Consider the following 23406-nt stretch of genomic DNA (forward strand, 5'->3'; position numbering starts at 1 on the left):
CCCTTGGCCTCTCGTTACCTGCCAAAACGTGGGGCCAGGCACCCCCAAAGCTGCCTGAGCTCCTGGCGTCGCTCCCGAGGTCCGGCAGCGCTCCGAGCGGAGCTGCTCTGCTCCCTGAAGATTCCCAAGTGCATTTTTGCCCCGCTGATGTGGTTAAAAATAGAAAGCATCAGTATTATTGTCCTGCAAGCAAATATAGAAAGATTACAACCTCACTGCTAAAAATCTGTGCGACACAGACTTGTTCTACTGGAGGCACATCGGAAAGCTCCATTTCTGGAGCAAGGACCTTGGGAAGTTAGCCCAAGAACCTTAAGAATATGTTAAATGGACGCAGTGCAGCATTAACCACCAGTGGTAAACTTGCCTTCCCCCTCCTCTCCTTGCTTCCCTGGGGTGTTTTCCAGGCTTTCACGCATCTGCCTGCGCTGGCCTCCGGGAAGGGTGCACAGGCTTTGCACGACACTCCCACCGAAGAACATACTGCCCCGGTGCTGCCCTCGCAGATGGGAAAGGAGCAGGATCCAATTTGGGAGTGGTCTTGTCACCGTCCTCACTTAACACTTTCCAGCTCTAAAGGAAGCCTTGCTGCAGGGATGTGGATAATGCCATCCTTATGGAACAGGGAGATGGGGCACCACGGAGCAGGGGGCAGCCGGACACTCCATCCCTGCCTCGAGTTCCCAACAGGTAAAAGGAGTTTATACACTCCTTTGTGCTTCCCCCTAAAGGGAAAAGCCACTGGTGACCTGCTGAGCTTCCCTGTCCCCGCTTTCCTGCTCCCATCCATCATCCCTGCTGAGTCCGGAGGGAAGGGGGCCTCAGCCTGATCCTCATTCTTGGAAAGGGAAGATTTCTCCACAAGCTCAGCCTTTGGTGAGTGTCTGTGCTAACGCACTGGACTGCTCCCACCCAGCTGGGACCCAGCTCCCGAGCCAATCTCATTGCTCAGATCACCACACGGGAGATGAGAGGAATGTGTGGGGTCACTTCCAGCTCCAGGCAGGAACACTGACTTCTGCAAAAGCAGCCCAAGGAGAGAGAAAACCATCGGCAAGGGGATGTCTGTCCTTCCAGCAGCTCTCTGGAGAGGTGCCTAACATAGAGATGCACCTAACATGGACACGCACCACCAGGACCCATCATCCAACACCAAGGAGCTCCACAGGCACCCAGACACTGGCCTGGGTGCAGGCATCACTTCAGGGATCCCTTAACTCCCAAACCAAACAGCTTCCAGCCTCGACGGGGCAGGAGAACCCCACAGGAGAGCCTGGGAGGAGGCTGGGGTGGAGAGGTCACATCATCATCCCTAATGCACAGCAAACATCACCGCTAAGGCAGTGAGGCTGTAAATACAGCCCTGCAGACACAGCGCCTAAACCAAACACAACTCCCTTCACCCCCCTCCCCTTCTCCCCAAAACAAAACACACACCCAGAAACAGAAGGAAACCAGGCAGGAAAAACCCAACAGTAACTCAACAACTATTTCAAGCGTTTCCATTCCCAGGAGGAGGGAATGCAGACTGCTCTGCCCTCAGCCCCATCGCTCCCCGCCGGCCCCGAGCTGCCCAGTGCCCCTGGGTGATGCTGTGCTGGTGGTGCTGGTGGGGCTCTTCTTCTCCTCATTCAATACCGTGCACATCTCAGCTGGCATTTCAGCACATGAAGGCAATGCCAGATTTCTCTCTGCTGAGCCAAGGCGCTTGGAAATGCATGACGACTTCAGCAGCTTAATTGGAAACACAGCCTGGGTGTTGCAATCCCAGGAATGACTCCAATTGCAGGAACAAATGTTTTCATCTCTAACTGGGAGCAGTCACCCAAGTGGAAGGGCACATTCTTGTTGCTATAGCTCACCCCTCCCCTGGTGTGAGGGTGGTGGGAAGATGTTGCATCCCACCCCAACCCAGCACCTGCATCACCAGGGAGCTGCCGCAGGGATTCCTTACGCTCCCAACTGGCATCAGAGAGGGACAGCCCAAGGTTTTCCTACATCGATCTCCTCTTGCAGCCCTGTGGTATTCCTGATGGGGTCTGCAGCCTCGCAAGAGGTGGGGCAATAGGAAGGGACATGGGGATCCCCTACTGCAAGTCATCAGCTCCCAAAGGATGGCAATGTGGTGAGTGGAGCCAGCACTGATCCCCTAGTGATCAGCAGGCAGCTCCTCCACAAGGTCTTGCTGTGACTCTGCGCACATCACAAGAACATCTCCAACTCTTGCACCAGCGGTTTCCCAAAAGGCCATTGCCCCTACCCACAATGTAGGGGCACCCATAAATACCCATACCCTACCAGCTCCACTGCTGGTCCATCAAGGCAGGAAACATGCCCCTTCACTGCACAACTCCTGCATCTTCCATACTCGCACCCTGAAGTCCCAAACTCTGCTTCTGCTTCAAGAGCTCAAGGATTCTATTTCTGTGCCCACAATACCTGCAGGTGACTCTTCTGCTCTATGTCCAACAGCCTGGATCACCACATCACACACAGCTCAGCAGTGCTGGAGAAGATCCTGATGGCCACCTCAGCTGCCCAAAGTCAAGCCCAAGAGAAAGGACCAATTCCCATTCCCACAGTGGAGGTCCTGGATTGAACTTGCCAGAGGCTGAAGATAAATCCCCATAAGACCATTCGCTCCATCTAGTGGCAAGCCATTCCCATGCTTCTGTATTATTATCCCCCTTCTACAGCAACAACTCTGCCCCTTCCAGGAGTTTCGACATCACTTTGCTATTTCTTTGCTCAGCCCTGCTTGCTGCCAACCTCCCAGGCTCTCTTAGGTGGTCCCTCTGCAGCCACTGCACCTCTGGATGTTCTCCCTTTGCTGCCAGAGCCAAAAAGCTCTTCCACAACTCAGCAGCGGCTTCCCCGCTCCCGAAGCTTACGGTGATAAGGGAAGGAGAAAAGCTGGTCTAACCAGGGTCCTGGCAGGGAAGTTTGCTCCTGTATCCCACTGCAACCCAAGAATAACTGTGTGGGACAGGCTCTGGAGGTGCTGTGGCTGTTTCTGCGGCAGACAGACATGGAGCAACTGGAGAAATTCCTCATGTGGCGAAGTGCAGCAGGACTTTGGGAGCAGCGGGGATGTGGAGCTAACAGTGAGTGCAGCTGAGATGGAGGCCGTGATTTCAGCTAGATAAGGAGTATTTGCATCTTCCCAGATAAATCAGCTCCCGCAGGCCTGGTTTCTGCCAGCTTCACCTCCTCTCCCAGCTGCTTGGCCTCCCCGTTCAGCAAAGCCTTGCCAGAGCTGAGCCTGACGCAGGAGCGGGTGCATCCAGCAGCACCGACAGCCTTGAGCTGCACAAACCCTTACTGCAACCTTCCTGCCCTGCTCCAGGCTTAGATCCACTACCCCCTGCCCCAAATCCAATTCCCTTCTGAGTTTTTGCTTCATAGAGCTCTTTTTTTCATAGAATCATAAGGGACCTTAAAGGTCACCCAGTTCCAACCCCCTGCCACAGGCAGGGACACCTTCCACTAGCCCAGGTTGCTCCAAACCCCTGTGTCCAACCTGCCTTTTCTGCATGAAAGCCACAACTCCCAGCCAGACCTTTGGGTTGGGACTTCTATTCCCTGCCATAAAGTTCCTAACCCCTTTCTTTCTCAGTGAAATAAGACTTTCTAGGCATGGAGGAGCTGCAAACTCCACTCCTCACTAAGACATCACCATCCCCTGCTCATGATTGTATACACTGTGTGTGCTGCCACTCACTGCTCTCAGCCTGGTCTCCTGCTTCCCACATCAGCCACCTTCCAGCATGGCAATTTCAGCACATTCTTCAGTAGAGAGTCTTGAAGACAACGTGCCAAATGACTTCCTAAAACACAAATCTGCTGGAAACTATTCACCGTGACCAAACCCTCGCCTCAAAGTCATGTAATTCATGGTCCTTCTGCCATTAATTTAGATATTCTGACAAAATAAACCCACCAGGTTTTGTAATGAGATGCCAGAGATGCTCAACCCAGAGCCTGCTGAGAGATCTTTATTTGGGGTACCCCTATCTCTCTGACTGGAAGATCTCTATGCTAATGCCAAGTACATCAGAAAAGCAATCAGCATGTAATGGGGAACCTCTCTTCTGAACTGGGATGTTGGTCAGTGGGTCAGCTCTGGCAAAGCCTCATCTCATTCCAAGGTCATGAATGCACAAGAGTGGCTGTGAGGAGATGAACACGGAAGCCACGTGGACAGAGGGGAAAGCCATGGGGTTTTGCAAGGCTCTCCTCCAGCAAGCAGCACCGTTGGGAGGCCCCAGCAAGGCAGAAGATAAGGCGGCAGGAGGGAGGCCGTGCAGCTTTGTGCAGATGCAGCACACACCCAAGCTCAAACCAGGCTGAGCCCACAAATCCTTCTGCAAGTTTCTGTGTCCCACCTCCAGATGTGCCAGCACCCCATCCTACACCCTGCTCCCCTCCCAGGCTTCTCCCCAGACACACCTTCGCTCGCTTGGCACATTGTCCCAGACATGTCCGCGCGGTGTGATAGGGCCCCTCCGTGCCAACATCCCAACCTTTCCAGCAGGGAAACAGCCAAGCGCTATCACTCGCTCCCATCGCTGTCACAGGCTATCATCCAGTCTGGGCTCCTGCAGAAGAGCAAGTGAACCTCCACCCAAGCAGCACAGTTAATCATGAGCAAGCCAGACCCAACAAGACATCCAGCCCTGACGGCAAGGTCCTACCAAGGGAAAGAAAACTAAAAGTCTTCCCAGTTCCTTGATCTTGACAGATCTTTCAAGGGTTCATCATCGTCACTGTTACAAACCCACACCTCAAAACACAAACACAAAAGGCAGCCAGTAAAACGCAGAGGAACCGCAACCGAGACTTGGAGATCTTTGCCAGGGAAGGAGCAGACTCCAGACATTTCTCCACGGACTCCCTTCGGCTGTGATTTGACACCAGAAGAGATCAGATGTGGCATTATAAGACTGTTCACATAAGATGGACAGGGCCAACACAGAAACCACAAGCTAACCTCTGCTTCCAACACATCATTGTTTTGGTCCATCAGCCAAAGGAGCTGATGCTCTGAGTCTCCTCTGCTGAGATAAGCAGCCTGAGCTTCATCATCATCTCTCTCTGCAAGGCACATCCTACTTTTTGGTAGTTTGGAGTCTTTCCCATTGAGTCACGGCCCCTGCTGAAGTAGACAGCACAGTATTAGCCACAGCATTAAGACCACTCCAGAGTCATGAACTACAGAGGTGATGGCATCTCCTTACTCCTGCTTGATCCTTCTTGGCATCCCTCAAGAAGCACAGGCCCAGTGAAGCCTTCAACCCTGTTCATTTACTTTTGAGGACTCAAGCACAGCCACCGTGGCACTGCCCAAGCAGGACCAGCATCATCTCCCTGCTGACAGCTCAGCTCCTGCTCATGGATGTGGATGCTGTTAATCTACAAGTCAAACCTCAGTACAGCGTTCCTCAGGTTGCTGCTCACTCCAGAATTGGGGTGCATTGGAGCAAGCTCTCTCAGTGAGAGATGAGACATGGAACCACCACCCCTGCTTGGTTATAACCCACTATGGTATTTACTTTAATCGGAGTAACTGTAGGTGTGACTGAAGTGCCACCAAGAGCCCCTACAGTTATCATAGCAACTGGGGTCTCTTTCTGCAGTGCCTTTACCTGCAACTGTTGAGCATCTCCAAGCCTGCTCATGAAGTGCTCCAAACCATATCAGAGATGAGCAGAGGGGCAGTGACACCCGTGAGCTTGTCCTTCAGGTTGTCCATAAACTGCAGTTGTGCACTTGTACCGTTGCATTTCACAAGTCTCACACTGTAATAGCAGTTGGCCTGTGTCCTGGTTAAACCACAGCAGCCTGTTGGTTCCCCTGCTCCTGAAACGGCACAACTTGCACCAAAACTGTTTTATATGGTCTTAGTTGTTGTTTTGCCACTAAGCTTCGACTCAGAGATGCTGCAGGATGGGCTGGGAGGTGACTGCAGGCAGCACACACAGGGCTGAATGTCACCACAACTCCCCCTTATCTCAGCTGGGATTATGTGACGATGCCCTAAAGATTTCCCAGCCAGTCCTGAAAACTAAACCTCTGGAGTTTGGCTTCAGGGAAAGATCCAAATCCAGCAGCTCCAGCTGGGATGCAGCTGCCAGAGTCGACATTTCAGTGCAGATGTCTAAGCTGGCTGCAGAGACACCAGCAGTAACTCCCTCATGGACATCCTAAACGGTGTTAAACCCAATTCATGCTGCTCCTGAGAAGTGGGATCTGCTCTCCCTGGAGTCCAAGTGGAACCCAATCAACCTCCCTTCACAGGGAGGGTCCCAAAATACATGTTGAAACCCCCCATGAAGCATTCCCCGTGCAGTGGTTTCATGTGGGACAATTTCACAACTTCTCCTCAAAGACACGAGGAGTTTAACAGAACTCCTCCTGCAGCTTAAAGGAGCTTTTTAAAGCTCTGTGTTACGTCTGAACACTACCTGAGAGCTACTGGAAAAGTAAATTCACAGCCTAAAGATGACAGCACCCTCCAGGCACACAAACCCTGGGGTCTAACTGCATGTTGGGGACTGAGCAGAAAGCTGCTCTAAGCAGTTCAAGCTGCAGATGACACCAAACTCCTCCTGTTCTCTGTCCCTGAGCATCCTCAGATCTGGGGGAACCACATGATTTTCTAGCACAAAATCAGGTCCAGCGCTGGTGTGGTGGGTGCTGAGCACCCATCTGGCTCTGCTGGGCACCCTGGGAGGACGGGCACAGCCTCATGATGGGTGCTTGCTGGTGCTCCGTGTCCATGTTTGCTGGTGCTCTGTGTCCATACTGGTGCAGGACTTGGGTGTTTGCCTTCCTGGGTGTTTATCTCCGGGCTGTGCCTGCACACAAACTTATCTCTGAGGGGAAGGGTGCGCTGCTCCTGCACACACTGTTATCCTGAGGGATGTGGGCCTTCCTCCAAGGTGAATGCTGTGTGGACAAGCTTACCTGCAGGCCCACAGCTTGGTACCTGCGCTGAACTCAGCTCCTGCAGCAGTGTTGGGCTCAGCTCCTCTTCGTCCCTCCTGCTCCTCTCCCCAGCTCACCCCAAGCCCCTTTTGCACCAACCAAGTGGGTGGCACTGAAAAATGCAGCAGTTCTTGGAAGGGAAAGGGGGGAGACAGAGGAAGGGCAGAGCAGGGAGAATGGAGGGATGGTAGGGTCCTAACGGAGGAGCGCTGATCCCATCTGGATGTGTTTGGGGTCTTCCCACAACTTCTCTTAACAGAATGACCTCAGGAAGAGCCTGAGGTCTACATAAACACCTCAGCTCTCACCATCTCCCCCAGCTCTCTAATTCACAACTCAGCCATTCCTAATGTTCATCTAACATGACCAAACCCTCCAGAGAAACCTCCCAGCACCTCCTCACCACTGGACCTGTCCTGGCCCAGAGGGGAGGTCTACCTGCTGCAGTCCAAAGCCATCATCAACAAATAAGTTGCTCTCACATCACCTCAGCATCATTTGGAAACCTCCATCTCAGTCTCCTGTGTGCGCTTCATGGGGTCCAGCCCTACCAGACATGCTCTGTGGTCCCCCCAGCACCCCTCAGTCACTCCATGCCTTTCCCAATCACCCAGAACAAGCTGTGGTGGAGGCTCCTGCAGCACAGCCGGGTGAAGGATCACTCCAACCCTCCCAGACAGTGCTCTGAGCACCCCAGGATGCTTTTATCCCAGCACCAGGATACTGAGTCATGGTCAGCCTCCCCACAGCCTGCCCTTGACCATGCAATCACCCGGCTGCTGGGGTGTGTGTTGGTGCTTGTCTTACCCAAGACACAGCTCCAACTCCAGGCTCACTGTGCACACTCGACCCTCTCCCTGGGCACTGAACCTGCTGGCATGAGCAAGCTGGGAAGCTCTTCTTCTGGAAGAGCTCCTGAGCTCTGTATTCATTGCCTCAGATCTACCTGGTCTCCTCTGATTTGCCCAAGAGCTCTTGGCCTCTCGCCATCCACAAGTTCAGCTGTGGGAAACCTCAGCTTTGGAAACGTTGCATTGAGTGATGCAACGTGGGAGACATTCGGCGTCCAAAGTTGTTTTGAAGGGGGCGAGTTGGATTAAGCAGCCTGGTTTAGGAATTGACCCTTGATGCAGATGCAGCCTCCATGAGCTGTAACCCTACCTCCCTTCCTCTCCCTCCCCCTCAGCCCCGGTCCCTTTGCTCACCCGGTTCCTGCAATTCCTGGCCCTGGGCTCCGATGCGTTGCACAGCTTCTTCCGCCACCATCTGGGCTCCATTTAGGGGAGCTGATGTTTTTCACAGGGCTGTAACCTAAACTTTGGGATTGAGTTTACATCTCGCATACCAACGTCTCACCACTGAGCCTGGCCATGCAGAACGGGCGTCTCGCTGCCAGCCTCTGTCCTGCCACAGGAGGATGCGGCATGTCGGCACCTGGGAATTGTGCTGCCATCGATGCACAAGACTGAGAATCAGGACCCGTGTCCTCAAACCACCTATAGATCCTATAGTGAGGCACTGACCCTGCAATGGGCATGAACCAGGAGAGCCCAACAAGCTGGGAATCAGGACAGCATCCCACGGGAGCCCAGGGAGGCGGCAGATGGGAGTCAAAGCCCTAAATCAGGATTATCCAGGCTCCATCTCTAGCAGCAGGAAATTCTCCTAATTTTTGGCCTTAAACCCTACCCTTATCTCTATGCAGACACTGCAGAGCCTTTCAGAAGGGTCAGGTCCTGCAGGCAGTGATGGAGGTTGCTTCCTTTGTGGAGGCAGGGAATGGTCACCAAGAGCCATTGGGAGCAGATGAGTGTCCAGCAGAGCATCACAAGCCTGCCACTGCTCTGCTCTGATCTTGCTGCAGCCTGTACCACTGAGGTGGAACATGCTGGATGTTCCAGGCAGCAAGACTGGTGCTCCCAGGAGCACACCAGGACACCCAGTTAGACTGGGCTACGACCAGACTGCCCTCCATCCTCTCAGGCTCCTGCTCCAGTGCATGTTAACCAGACATCGAAATGCACAAGGAGTCTTTAGCACAGAGCTGCTCAGAGCTCTCCTTTCCCAGACCATCAGCATCTCCCATCTCATAGAATGGTTTGGGTTGGAAAGGACCTTAAAGCTCATCCAATTCCAACCCCCTGCCACAGACAGGGGCACCTCTTATCCACCTATTCCCTACGAACCCATAGCAGAGTCAACCAGCCAGGCTCTGCCAGGATGATGGACCCACAACACAGTTCCACAAGGCTCCTGACCCAGCTCCAAACAGGCAATGACCCACCACTGTCCCACCACGGCACGGCAGAGCAGCAAACGGATGAGGGCAGCACACAGCAACCCGGCTGCATGCAGGGCCCCACCATGGAAGTGCACATGAAAGAAAAGCCAGTTTAAAAGCCAGACAACACAGGCAAGGTGCTGCATCTGCACAGGGCTGGCAGGCAGCTCCTCCACCAGCTCTCCAGACAGCAGTTATTTATGACCCACGAGGGCTCGCAGCCGCAGCACCACCCTGCAGCCAACGCGCTTTGCCAAGGGGCACAACAGCATCTGCAGGAGTTCTGATCCGGGGCTGGAGGGCTGGTCCAAGCACTGGAAGCATTGGTGCAGCACCCCCCAGCACCCCAGACCCCCGCCTGCCCCCCGATGCATCCGCAGCAGCCGTCCTCCAGCCAGCATCCAGAGGGATGGCTCTGCTCTCCCGCCGGGCTCAATCCCAGCGCTCCCCGAGGCTCAGCCAAACCCCAAAACTAATGTTTTCATACTCTGACTTTTCAGGCAGGATTTAGTCATTTGTGGACACGAGGGCTTGGCAGGACTGCGCTGCCTCCACTTACCTACTCCAGTAAGCGGCTGTTTACCATGGCAGAGCCTTGGAGGTGGAAGGAGAGAGAGATCTGTGATTTAATCCAGGGGAATTATTCCTGCTCCCTTTATGGAGCATCCAGCTGATGAGGAAGGGGGGACTCAGCATCCGTGCAGGCCAACTGCATGGCCAGGGATGGACCCACTGCACAGGACAAGGCGTCGCAATACAAGCCACGTCCAACAGCTCCGCAATGAGCTGCTTGGATAAATCCTGCAGGGACTTTTGCCCCGTCTGTGGCTAATGGCTAAAAAATTAGTTCTAGGCAGAGAAGCCAAACCCTCTGTGAGTACACTTGCTTTAAAGAGGCAGAGTGGCTGAGAGCTGCTCTGTCATACTAGAAAAGCAGGTTCCAGCCCCAGCCTTGGAAGGCTTGTACGAGCCCTGTTTGTTCACTGGAGCACTCAGAGTCTGCCTCACATGGGGTCGAGCAGTAATTGATACAGGGTGGCAGGAAGCTGGGGGTATCCCTCAGGAATCATCCATGCAAAAGATCCATGGATTTGGCCCTAAACTGCCCCAGCCTGGGGAGCAAGTGCTTTGGCCATAAGAGCTCCAGGGAGCTCTAGGGAAATCACCACCAAGGCAGGAGAAGACCTTGCTGACAACTCATGATCCACCATGCACCTCAGTACACTCCACAGGAGCTACAAGCCCAGCTCTGAGCAGCCTGTGGGTCTTCTATAGAGGAGTCCAAGTGCCAAAACCACTTGCACTCAGGAGCCGAGGTCTGCTTTAGCCCCATAATTCGTGTCATTGAGTCAACAGCAAGTTTTGCCCGTGCTACCATGCAAAGAATAGATCACCTTCACCTCTCAGTGCCTAGTGCCTGAAAGGAGGGACTTTTGTCTTGCAAATGTGTCCTCACTGCCTTACTGAAGCCACCGCATCCCTCTCAACACACAGCCTTGGGTGTGGGATGAGACAAACTTGGAAGGCACATTGGGAATGCACGGAGGAAGACCACCAACACCTCCAGTCTGCAGGAGCGCAGTGCATCCCAACCACAGAGCCAAAACCTGGGATCGTGGGCAGGATCTGCAGCACATATCCTCTGGAGAATTAGAAAAAGGGAAATTGCAAGAAGCTCTGAGGAGTTTGCCACCACTGCATCACACGGCTAAGCCTGCTGCTGCTCCTCATGAGCTCTGAGGACCAGGGGACAGGAGCTGGAAGAAGGACAAGGCTGCAGCACACCGGCGCTGCCTCCAAACCACTGAACACCAGCAGATCTGTTGGGGAACTCTTCGTTACGGTTAGACAGGGTGTAGAAAGAGGATAAACCAAGTCTAATCTAAAGCACCAGAAGACGAGGACAGCGAGAGGAGGGGAGAGAAAACTGTCCTGTTCATCTCAGCAAAACACTGTCTCTGGTGCAAATCCCCACCCTAGCGTCAGATGGAAACTTCTCCAGCACGAGCCCAAGGCTTATCTGCTGCTCCCCTCCCTTCTCCCACATTTCTGTTCTTAAACCAACGCACGCTGCTTATCTACAAATCCTGCCCTTAAACCAGCAAAGTCACGCCAGGGCTCCTGCAGGGCTGACACTCCACCGTGTCCCTTTGCTTTAGCAGAGAGCCCAAGGGGATGCCAACAGCTCACTGCTCACCAATTGCCTTCAAAACTTGTCCAACTACATGGGTCACACCATGATGTGGCTCCCACCACGACGCTCTGCAGCCAGCATCTGCACTTTCACATGGTGATCAAACCACTCAAAGCATCTCAAAGTCTCTTCTCCCAAGAAACAAGGGACGGGACAAGAGGAAATGGCCACAAGCTGTGCAAGGGGAGGTTTAGATGGAGCTGAGGAACAATTCCTTCCCCAAAGGGTGTTCAGGCATTGGAACAGGCTGCCCAGGGCAGGGCTGGAGTCACCGTCCCTGCAAGTGTTCACACACTGTGTAGCCGAGGCCTCAGTGCCATGGGTTAGTGGTGGCCTTGGCAGTGCTGGGAACAGTTGGACTTGATGAGCTTAAAGGTCTTTTCCAATCTGGTTGCTGCCATGATTCTAAAGGCTGAATTTCCTCAGGAGCCTGTAAGCAAAGCTGGTGTGGAGCAAGTCTTCAAGGAAAGGGAGTTATTCCAGAACCATGCTTCATAACCAAGCCTGGGATAAAGCTCCAAGAGGCACCCAGAGGAGTTCACTGGGGCAGTGCAGGGATCAGCAGCACAAACCCATTAAGCCCAGGCCACTGTCAGGAGAAGTTTCTCTCCAAGGAGCCTCTGTGCCCTCCAGGCAGGCTCCGTGCAGAGGCTGTACAGCTGTCCTGAATTTGAAAGACAGCTCAGGCTCAACTGCTTCATTCAGTGTAAGCCTTGATTTGTTCTTGCTTACCCAGAAGGAGCCAGCAGCTGCTAAGGCGAAAGCTGGGCCAGCTCCCAAGCGCACACAAAGGCCCTGCAAAACTAGGTTTAAGGAGGAACTGATTGTTCAACGAGCAATCCTAGAAGAGGGAGCTCGCAAGAGGGAGGGAGCGCAGCGAGGGAGGAAGAGGAAGCCAGAGAGCACCTAAAAATAAACTCTCAAAAAGCAGCCAGGCCCAGGACAAAGGCCTCGTCCGCACGTGACCGGTACCCGCAGCGTAGGCAGGATGCGAGCTCCGTACACAACACTCACTCCCCAGCAACCCCACGTCCCAAGCAACCCCTCAGCCACCCCGCAGCACACAGCAAAAGCCACGGCCAGCACCTTTTGTCCTCAGGATGGGCTTGTTTCTCCTGTGCCATAAATCCCTGAGGTGCAGGATGCTGCTCCTACCCATACCCTAATGCCGGTATGCTGTGCCCTGATCCACTCTGGGGTTGAAATCCATTTAACACAAGCAAAGCTTCAACAACAGTTTGAAAAGGATAAAGGAATTTAAATGAAGTCTGGAAAACGAGATCTCTCCCAAAACACACTCTCAGAAATAGCTAAATTCTGCTGAAGGACTCTGAGAGGTGCCTCTGCATCCATCTAGGCAGCACCTTCAGCAGATCCGAGCAAGAGCTGGTGGGTAAATGGTGAGTTGCCAGTGAAACAGCCAGGAAAGGCAGAGAGGGAACAGATGAGCCTGTCCTGTGTGTGCTGGTGCAACTGGGACTGATGCTGTCTGCTCCCCTCCAGTGGCTATAAAGCTGCAGAAAGCTCCGGATGGAGCAGGGACTCTGCATACGGGTGATCTAAACCTCAAACCTGCCCCAGTGGTAGCTGTATCCACCAGACACAGATCAGAGCTGTAGTTCAGGCCCTTGCATGAACCACTGCCCGTGTTCCATACAGAAGGATGCTCCCATACACGCTTTGAGCCAACCATGGAGTCACAGCCACGCAAGGAAGGAAAAAGTCCCCCCGGGATGGGAAAGGCACTTACAGGATGGGCTGAACATCACCGGTGTAGGAGGTATCTTCAGCCTCGGTGCAACACTCCGAGAACATCCAGCCAGTTCCGCTCCCGGGAAGCCACCGCTTCGCATCCCAAATTCACTTCTGCTTCACTCCTGCCACACACGCATGCATCCTGATCATCAGTGCAGCAGTAAGAGGCATCTGATAAGGCTGCTCTCTGATAAAGCTGCTGCTAGATGGGGCAGACCCAACAGGCCACTGAACAGACTCTCACATACTGAGTCATCCCGTCTCCGGAGCCGTCTGCCTCCTCCGAAGTTCTGTCCCAGCTCCAGCAACTCTTATTTCATCCTCACATCCATGTAGCTCTCTTTTTGAGCACGCAAGTCTGAGGCTGCTGAGTCAAGCTCTGCCCAAACTGTCCCCTCAAAGCTGCCATGAAACACAGACGGAACTCCTGCATGGCTTAAGGTTTAGTCTTTACCCTACGGTCCTTGAACTCATGACTACTGAGGAAGGCAGCTTGCTCAGCTAACCAGCAAGCTAAGAATAGAGACCTTGAAGTGAAACCTACTGGGATTGGCAGCTATTTTGAGTGCACTCAGCCGGCGGGGCAGCGTGACATAAGAGGATATAAAGAGGAAACTCTGCACAACAACTCTCACCTCACCACGAAAGATTGGGGTAACAGAAGGTAGAGCCACCGCGCGTGCTTTTGAGGCAGAGCAAACGCTGTGAGGAATCCTCCAGGCCATCCCCACGCTGCTTTGCCAGCTCATTCCTCAAATCCCAAACCACAGCGGGTGTGTTGGGAGCAGGGGAGTTGTCCCTGGACCCAGCACCAGCATCTCCAGGCCCATTTGAGCCCACCAAGAACTGCAAAACCGGAGCCCAATGTGCAGCAGCCCAGTGTGGCCATTGCTTCTCCCTACATGGGATCCAGCAAAACCCCAGCAAACCACCTCCTGTGCTGCCCACGGCTCCACCACACAGTCCACGTAGAGCAGAACGTGTTGCCACAGGTTCAACCTGCCCAGGCACCTCCATGGAGCTCCATGCCAGAGATCCTGCCTCAAAGGGAGCCGACACAGCCAAAGCAACCAGCGCACCCACAAACCCCAAACCTTGGCTTTGCTTTCTAACCTCAAGCAGACTCTTGCAGCTCTTCAGCATAGCACACCCTTAGAAAATAGGGTGATCGTGCCCAGTCACCAGATGCGTTTAGGAAAGATCTGGTCTTGGTTAGCAACCAACATTAAGATTAATGTAGGGAAATCTAAATGGCAACACTTGGAGCACGTTTGATTTCAACCCTTAGATACTGGGAAAACAAACATACAAGCCACGGTTTCTGGAAGTCAAACTCACCACCTGAAAACAGTCCTTGCAGCAGTTCTCTGCTAGGTCATAGCGTGTCCATCCCATCATTTGAATACTCATGATGCCAGTATATTCTCAAACCCAAGAACTGTCTTTTCCACTGGTTGCTGGACAGGAGTATGTCATAAGCAGGGATTGAGAGTCTACGGCGCTAAATAATTGAATTCCCCAAACCTGCCAGCTTTGTCTGTTACAAAACCACCCTCCAAACCTTCCACAGGGCATCTGAGGGACCAGGGCACCTCCAGTTCCAGTCATCACCCAGACAGCAACTGCTTATTAAGGCCTCTGTATTAACCCACAGTTTCAAAGAGGCTGAACACGCTGAATGAAGATCACAAGCCACAGATCTGCTTAACGCTGCAGTTCAATTATTACAGTGGCGTGAGGCAGCGCTGCTGGTCCTGCCTGTCCCATGCCACAGGGACCCAGACCAAAGCCAGCCACCCTGGACTGTCCCCCAGTGTGGGGAACCCCTCTCCTGGGCCACTGCCACCTCTGCTCTGTTCTGCAGTTGTGCTGTGAGGATGGAAGTGCCACCAAGGACGAGGAGGATCCAGTGCATCTCAGTCCCAGTGCAGAGGGGAGCAGCAGGGCCACAAATGGGGCTGACCACAGGCCTGGTAGTTTCATCAGGCTTCAATGCATCACTGAGGTATGAAGAAGCGTCTCAGGCTTGGTCTCTGTGGAAGCAGTTTTCAAGGTAAATGGACCATAGTGCAAGTCTGCACATCAAAACCACCACGTCCTCACTTGGGGACCCCTCTCCTGCTGCAGTGAGATGTTGATGCAGTGTTGGAAGAAGGAAAGAAGGAGGCAGGCACGATCCTGAGCTCAGAGGCCAGGACATGAGCCCCAGGAGAAGCTCCTGCATCCAGGTGCTCTGTGGTGTCTGCAGAAACAGTCAACCCTCCATCCTCCACGTCCCTGGAACAGCAAGGAATCGTGCTGGTCCTTGCCACAACCGTGGGACAGGGACAGAGGCCAGAGGACCAAGGGTGAGCCCACACGAATGGCAAAAAGGACATGTGGGAATGTGTTTCCCATCTCAGATACAGCCTCTCCGCTGTGAATATTCCCACCCTGCAGCCACTAGAAGGTAACACTGGAAAGCAGGCACTTTCCCCAGCCTCTGAAGTGTTGCTGAAGGCAGCTACATGAAGAAAAGAGTCTATGGCAGGAAGAGAGGAGACTCTTTTCACTCGGTAGTTGCACCCCCAGGCTATGTATGGAAACCTCCTCTGCAACTTAAGTGCATCAAGCCCTGAGCAAACCTGGAGAATTTACATAACCTTGAAGTTTAAGGTACGCATAAAGGCAGAAATTCAGAGAGCAACCCTCACGTTGTGCTGTCTTGAGCGATCAGAAGTTGTTCTCCACATTTTCTGTGCTGCCCAAGGCTTCACTCTTACACAACAGCAGCATTTGAAAAAGCAGCCTCAGCACCAACAGTGGTTTCCCCTCTCTTGCGTAAGAGATTCTCCTTCCGTGAAGGCTCAAGAACATCCCTGTGAAGGCTCAAGAACATTCCCGGGAGAACCGCTCCCAGCAGGATGTCCTAACTCCTTCCTGCACCACCAGGGAGTCCACTTCTCCCTGGAGGCTGCCTCCATGCCCTGCTTCCACCCTCCGTGGAGCTGAACTCCAAAGCACTTCCAGGACTGCAGGATGCTCCAGAGGTTCCTTGGACACGCTGCTCCATGACCCAAGTGACAGGCTTGGGTGCTTCTGGCTACAACTGGAACACAAACCAGTTCATTTCACACTCCTTGCAGAGGGGGAGTTGCTGGGGAACTGCATCTACTCAAATAAAAGGCAAAGGGGAGAAAGGGAATAAAAGAGGCAAAGAAGGAGAGGAAAGCGAGAAAGCAGACGGATGAGAAGTCCAGGATCACCTAACGTGACCCAGTGAATCAGTACAGAGGAGAGCAATCCTGTCAAGTAACCCAAATGCCCCAGGAAGCCCTACCTGCTTATTTCATCTCTATAACATCAACTGAGTCATTTCTAAAATAAGCAAAGGTCTGGGTCTTGGCTTGAGGGATTACTTCAGACCAGTAGAGCTTTTTTGATCCTACATTACATGCCACGATTCACAAACAGTCCAGAAGAGCAACCAGCCAACAGTGCCAGAAGCTTGGAGCCATGTAGGGCCAGCAGCGACTCCCACTCCTGTCCCACTCACTGCACGGACACTGGAGGATGCTCCAGGCAGGCACCGCTGCTGGGGACATCCTGCACATGGAAAACTTCCCCATTGAGAGAAATTAGTCTCTTCTGGAGATGAATATGAGATACTACCAGCTACCAGCTCTTCCCCCAACTATTGTATCTCCATCCTGAAAGGAGGAGGTAGTGAGGTGGGGTTTGGTCTCTGCTCCCAAGGAACAAGGGATGGGACAAGAGGAAACGGCCTCAAGCTGCACCAGGGGAGGTTTAGATGGAGCTGAGGAACAATTCCTTCCCCAGAGGGTGCTCAGGCATTGGAACAGGCTGCCCAGGGCAGTGCTGGAGTCACCGTCCCTGCAAGTGTTCACACATTGTGTAGAGGAGGCCCTCAGTGCCATGGGTTAGTGGTGGCCTTGGAAGCGCTGGGCAACGGTTGGACTTGATGATCTTGAAGGTCTTTTCCAATCTGGTTGATTCTATGATCCTCCTATTCCCTACCTTCAGCACCCACCTTTCCAGCATGGAGCCTCTGTCCTCCTGAGCACACGTGGTCATTCACTGTGGCACAGAGAGGCCACGGGGTGAGTGTGACCATGTGCCAGACCAGCAGCAGTGTTTGTTTTGCACTGATGTGAGCAATGCAACCCTGTGAAAGAGCTAATTCTCCTGCTGGCACTGCTCCTGGATACAAGCATCTCACGGGATGAAGCCTAAAGTATCTACCCATGAGTGAGCCATGTGGCTTGTTGCTGTGCTGAGGTGCAAAGAGCAAGTCAGTCAGACACTGAGGAAGACTCCAGCCTCAGAGACACCTGCGTAATTCTTGCATTGACAAGAGCACCAGCAGAACAAGAGCACCATCCACCATGCTTAGCCCTGAACATGGACTAAACTTCTAGGATGAAGGGTGTGATGTGTTAAAGCATCAAAGTGACTTTCCCAGATAGCCCTGGCAGTGTTCAAGGCCAGGTTGGACACAGGGGCTTGGAGCACCCTGCTCCACTGGAAGGTGTCCCTGCCCGTGGCAGGGGGTTGGAACTGGAGGAGCGTTAAGGTCCCTTCAACGCAAACCATTCCACGATTCTATCTCACTCCGGCCCTTCCATCTCCATCAAGATCCTCCCTTCAGACATTCCCTCCCTGCTGAAGACCTCTTTGCGTGACAGCGTTGCACTGACTCAAGGCTCTTTCCTCAGCATCCTCAGGTATTGCCCAACAGGGATCACAGGGACACGGACACATGGCACTCACAGCAACTCTGCCACCTCATCGACTCGCTTATGGGTCCTTGTGCATCATGCTGAGCATTCACCACCCTCAGCCCCACTCTGCCAAGGGCTGATGTGCCTTGGCACAAATCCCTCCTCCAAGGTGAGGCTGGGAAATTTCCAAAGTCAGTTCAAGAAGCACTTGGGCTCCATTTGCTATTTATAGTTGGACAACTGGGACAATGCCACCCAAGCATACCAGCTTCGCTTGCTCTGGCTAAACTCAAAGCCAGACGACTGAATCCTGCACAACACACAGCAGCCTAAATTCAGCACACATTCATTCAGTGTTAGCAACTGCTGCTATATCTGGAAGACAGTTTCAAGAGAAGACAGAGCTCTCCAAGGCAGAGAAAGAAAACAAATCCTTCGTCTACATTCTGCAGGACAGAGCTGCTCTCCCAAACTTAACCAGACTCCAGTTTTCCTGCTAAGAAGTTAATGTTAACAGCATTAGCAACTCACAGTGCACCCCACCAGCCCCTGCATGCCTCCTGAGCTCTGTACACCCCCTTGAAAGCTTCATGACACCATCACATCATACAGCAAACGTCCCAACTCAGACCTTCTTTGAGCGACAGAGCTGTCCCTAACATTCTCCAGGCCCAGCCCTGCTCTTTGGTTAAGGCAGTTCAGCCTGTATAACACCCAAAGAGACCAGAAACAAACCCCTAAGTTGAACCACCAGCAAAGGCAGGAAAACATCACAGCCATTTGGTGAAGTGCAAGCAGGAGGGGTTTGGGCAGTATTTTTAGGGCACTCAGAGCAGCAGATGAGAGACCATGCAGGGCTTTCAAAGCCTCGGTCACAGAGCACTGCCCAAGTCTGACACGAGCCCACCCAGCTGCAAACAGCCTGTTCAAGCTCAGCTTGGCCAGGACACGCTTCTCTGGCTTCTCTGTCATCTCCCCCATTTTACCAACGACACAAGAGTCAGGAAAGAAGCTGCTTGTAGGAAACTGGCAAAGCCTGAACTGGGGACGGACGCATTCCTGCCTTCAGGGAGCATAGCAAGGGAATGAGATGCAGACATCGGGAAGGACTCAGCAGCTCAGACTGACTCACGTCCCGTCCCTCTGTACAAGAAAGGAGCTACGGGGCTGGAAGGAGATCAAAAGGTAATAAATCAGATCACAAAAACTAAGGTCTTGATGTCTGAACCAAGATCGAAGAGGAGATTCGCACCCGTCCTCTGTGAGAGGCAAGCAACGGGGCCGAAGGAGCTGTCTCTTTCGGAGCATTGCCAACACACTTGTTTGTTTTCTCCCCTCCCCAAGGTCCCAGCTGTTCAGAACACGACGGCAGGATCTCCCAGGCTCTCTGGAAAAGCATGTAAACCATTATGGCTCAATGTTTGAACAGGAAAAAGCCTGAAAATCTGAGCCACAGACTCTAAATACACCATTTTCAAACCTCATTTTTCTCCCAACAGTTTCTAAACGGTTAGGGAGGTTGCAGCACTGGCTTCCAGCTTCCCAAAAGCTGTTCCTATCCCAGCGCCTCACAGTGGGAGAACTGTTTGGCTTAAGCCATGTATCCCAAAGCCATCGGAGTGGCCACTTGCATCCCTAGGTCCCAAAAGTCCTTGAGCACCAGCCTCCATTCCCAACACTGGGTATTAACCTGGGTCTTTATTCCACAGCCCAGTGAAGAGTGAACACAGAACCCAGGACCACAGAGGTGACATTCATGCTCCAGCCACCACAGGCCAGAGGCACAACATAAATCCAGACCCACAATCTCATGAGGACACAAAGTTTATCACTTTGCTATCCAGATACAACACTGGGTCACATTGAAATGCCTCTATCAGATGAGAACCTCGCTGGACAGCACCCAGCACCAAGCCAAAGCAGGAGCCTCTCCCTGCCCTGGGGACATTCCTGTCCGAGCCTCAGCAGGATCCAACAAAGCCACCTAATAAACTGCAGGAAAAGCCACACTCACATGCACCCGTCCACATTCACGTCCATCCTCCTGCTACGCTGTCCCAGGACAAGACACACGCTTGCACGGACCAGCCCTGACACTGTGACTCGGCCATTCCCAAATGGCATGTCCAGAAGGTTTAGGACCGTTCAGGACAGGTCTAACCTCATTGCCATCCCACGCTCTTATGCCTGCTGAGGTTCCAGCCTCGCTGCAAGAGCTTCTGCTGCCATTTTCATGCTCCCACTTCCTGCTCACATCAGGCAGCTGAGTAGGAAGTGCTGAAATCCTCCGATCCTCGCTGCAAACCAGGAAGCACCAGAGATCTCCTGAGAAAGGCTGTGATTTCCAGGCTGAAATCCCCTGCAAACATCTGGTCAGAGGTATCACATCCAGACCCTCAGAGCGTGGGGCCCACCCTCCCCATTGTCCCATCGTGTGCTGCCAGAACAAACCCAGGGCAGGAGCCACACACAGAGCATCCAGTTGTGCAAAACCAGTCCAAATCCTCAGGCGTTCCCTTCCCTTCCTCTCCCACGACAAGTGACACCTCGTCTCTCCTGCACACCCGCCACTGAGCCAAGTCCAGCACATCTCAACACCGCCTCTGCAGGAGCCTCTCAACGTCCCATTACTCAGCAGAGCCTCCTGACATGTCCAAACCCCGGATAATACCTTTACCATGGAAAAAGGTGTGGGAAGATCTGCTTTCTGGGAGCCCTGGGACTGCCAGCAAAGGGCAAATCTTGGACGACTCACAGATCTGTGGGCTGCGTTGGCTTGAATGTTCGGTCTCCAGACAGATCTGGGCTACTCGGGGTATTGACAGCTCTTTCCCCAGTGCAGCTCCTCACATCCTTTCTCAACAAGGTATTCGGAGAGAAAGAGAGATTTTAGTAAATGCAGCCAAGGAGGACGTAACCCAGCAGAGCTGTTGGTGCTGTCGCTCCTCTGCCCCTAAAGCCTCGCTCCCTGCAACACCTTCAGCCGGGAAAGGTGACAAAAACATTCCAGCAAACAACAGACTCAGGTTTACAGTATCTAAACACACACTCTCAAAGGTGGCCACAGGTCTGCAGACATCATTCAGCCTGATGAGTCGGCGACTCATGAGCCTGAATCTCTCCCTCAGCTCTGGCAGCTTGTCCAGGCTTACACCCACAGCCACACATTGACATGGGACACCATCTCCTCCCGGGGTGGATCCGCTGCTCTGGAAGCCACCCTCACCCAATGCTTCCCCAGCACCAGCCCAGGCTCTTTGCTGTGGCCAGGACACACATTGTGGCATTCTACGTACTGGGGTGACAGCACTGCCAGCACCTCAACATTGGTATGGGGTGCTTCACCACCACCACCACCAGCCCTGGCCGGAGGCTGCAGACCCCAAGGCAGGGTCCAACACCCCAGGTATAAGATCCCCTGACCCAGACCAGGCTCCCTGCTGCGGCCAGGACCATCGGCGTGCTGTGTACCCCAGTACTGGGGTGACAGCACTGCCAGCATCTCAACATCAATAGGGGTGCTGCACCCCCACCAGCCCTGGCTGGAGGCTGTGGACCCCAAGGCAGGGTCCAACCCACCCCAGGTGTGAGACCCCCTGACCCAGGCCAGGCTGCAGAAGGGGCTCATGGATCCGGATGAACGCAAGACCCGGCTCCAGGGCACCCCTTCCCGGGAGCCTTCCAGCCCCAGGGGGCCCCGATGGGGCGGGGGGCGAGAGGAGCCCTGCAGGGGCCTGGCCGGGGCTGCCCCCGGGGTGTGTGCGGGAAACGGCGCCAGGCCCGGCCCAGGGGAGGCCTCTCCTGCACCGGGCCGGGGTCTCGGCCCTGGGGAGGCCTCGAACCCCCGCCCCGGGGGTGTCGGACCCGCGCCCGCCCCCCGCCGCGGTGGAAGCGTCCCCGCTGCGCCGGTGCCTACCTCGGGCCGGGCCGGGCCGCGGCCGGCGGTGGGGACAAAGGCGAGGCCGGTGCGTCCGCGGGCTCAGGCGGCGGTGGCGGAGCGGCGGGGGCGCCCCCGGCCGGGCCGCGCAGGGCGGCGGGCGCGGGGCTCCGCTGGCGGATCGGCTCCACCTGCGCCGCCGCCGCCGCACCGGAACCGGGCGGGGAGGAGCGGCCCGGCCCGGCCCGGCCCCCGGCGCGGTGTCTGCGGGCGGCACCGCCCCGCGGAGCGGCCAATGGCGCCGCCGCCGCCCCCCGGGCTGGGCCGGGCTGGGCCGAACCGCGCCCGCCGCCGGCAGCGCCCCCGGGGCCGAACCGGGGTGAGGGGAGCGGAGCGGGGCCGTGGAGCTGAGAACCGGGGTGCACGCGTGGGTCAGCGGGGGGCGGGCACCGGGACCAGCCTGGGCTCGGCACTTGGAACCATCCCGGGATCCTGCACCCGGGATCCTGCACACCCGGGACCAGCCTTGGGATCCTGCACCCGGGATCCTGCACTTCTGGGCAGAACCACAGTTCACCCACTTGAGCGAAACCGGGGCTCCCCGAGCTGTCCTCTGCAGCCTGCCATGGGCGTGCAGAGCCCCTAAGCTCATCCCGCTGCACACACGGGCTGGAAAAGCATCTCCTGTGCACTGGGGTCCCCATGTTCCAGGCATAGCGCCAGATTCTGGCACTGCTGCTCATCGTGGCACTGGGATGCTCCTTATGTGTTCCACAACCATCCATGCACCCACGGCCTTCCCGATGCTCCATGCACACACATGCATGGGGCAGGCAGTACAGCAAGCTGCTGCAGGGCAAACAGGAAAGCATCATCCGTACCACAAGGAACAGCAGGGCAGAACCCTGGCGATGGCTCCGTGGGATGTAAACCCCACCACCAAAACGCCTAAAAGCATTCACAGGTTTAACTGCTGGGGCTGCTGCCTTTGAAGGGTTGCTCTATCTGAGCCGTGTCTTGCTTAGGCACCTGGTGCCATCCTTGGGTTACATGTTTGCTTCAAGTAGAGACTGTTTCAGTTCTATCTAACTATTCTTTTTTAACATCACAGAAAATCCCACAGTAAAGCACTTGAATTCAACCTCGTGAGTTCAACAGCTCCTCTGTGTTCTGCCCTAACAAGCCGATCCCGCTGAGATCAGTGAGCCCCAGAGAAGCTTTGCTACAGCTGATAAATCCCAGATACAGTAAATATAAGGTTCAGGCTGGTTACATGCAGGAACTTAAGAAACTCTCCTCTTGCTGCAAGAGCTCTTCAGTAAGAAACGCTGCTGCTCCTGCAGCTTTTTATCTCGCTTCCTAAACCTGCCAGCTCAGGCTGCTCTTTGCTAGAGAGAATCCAGCACAATCCACAAACACGTTTCAAGAGGAAAAACTAGGAACTGCCCATTTAAAATCTCTTGAGGCCGGACCCTGAGCCCAGATTTATTCACTTCATTAAGTTTTGGAACACGTTCTTCCACCACTGATTTACTTCCAAAAGCTGAAACCCAAAGGCTGCAGTTGAAGCGCTGTGGCAGCGCAGAGGACT

The 23406-nt window shown here is 54.2% G+C and overlaps 1 protein-coding gene across 5 annotated transcripts in view; it reads right to left on the reverse strand.

The window, feature by feature from the left end:
• The window catches only part of HDAC7 (histone deacetylase 7), an 80601-nt gene that overhangs the window by 31830 nt on the left and 25365 nt on the right, over positions 1–23406 (reverse strand). For 2 of the 5 annotated variants that reach the window (XM_030510475.1, XM_030510476.1), the window contains exon 1: positions 13213–13737. The exons of 1 other annotated variant lie outside the window; for it this stretch is intronic. In XM_030510475.1, the coding sequence (XP_030366335.1) occupies positions 13213–13315 (103 nt within the window). In that variant the 5' untranslated portion in view covers positions 13316–13737. Of the gene's footprint in view, positions 1–13212; positions 13739–21854; positions 22040–23406 lie in introns of those variants that run through there. 2 more of the 5 variants (XM_030510481.1, XM_030510474.1) reach the window with 2 other exon arrangements.

The sequence above is a fragment of the Strigops habroptila genome, chromosome 23 (genome assembly GCF_004027225.2).
Source record: "Strigops habroptila isolate Jane chromosome 23, bStrHab1.2.pri, whole genome shotgun sequence".
Classification (NCBI taxonomy): domain Eukaryota; kingdom Metazoa; phylum Chordata; class Aves; order Psittaciformes; family Psittacidae; genus Strigops; species Strigops habroptila.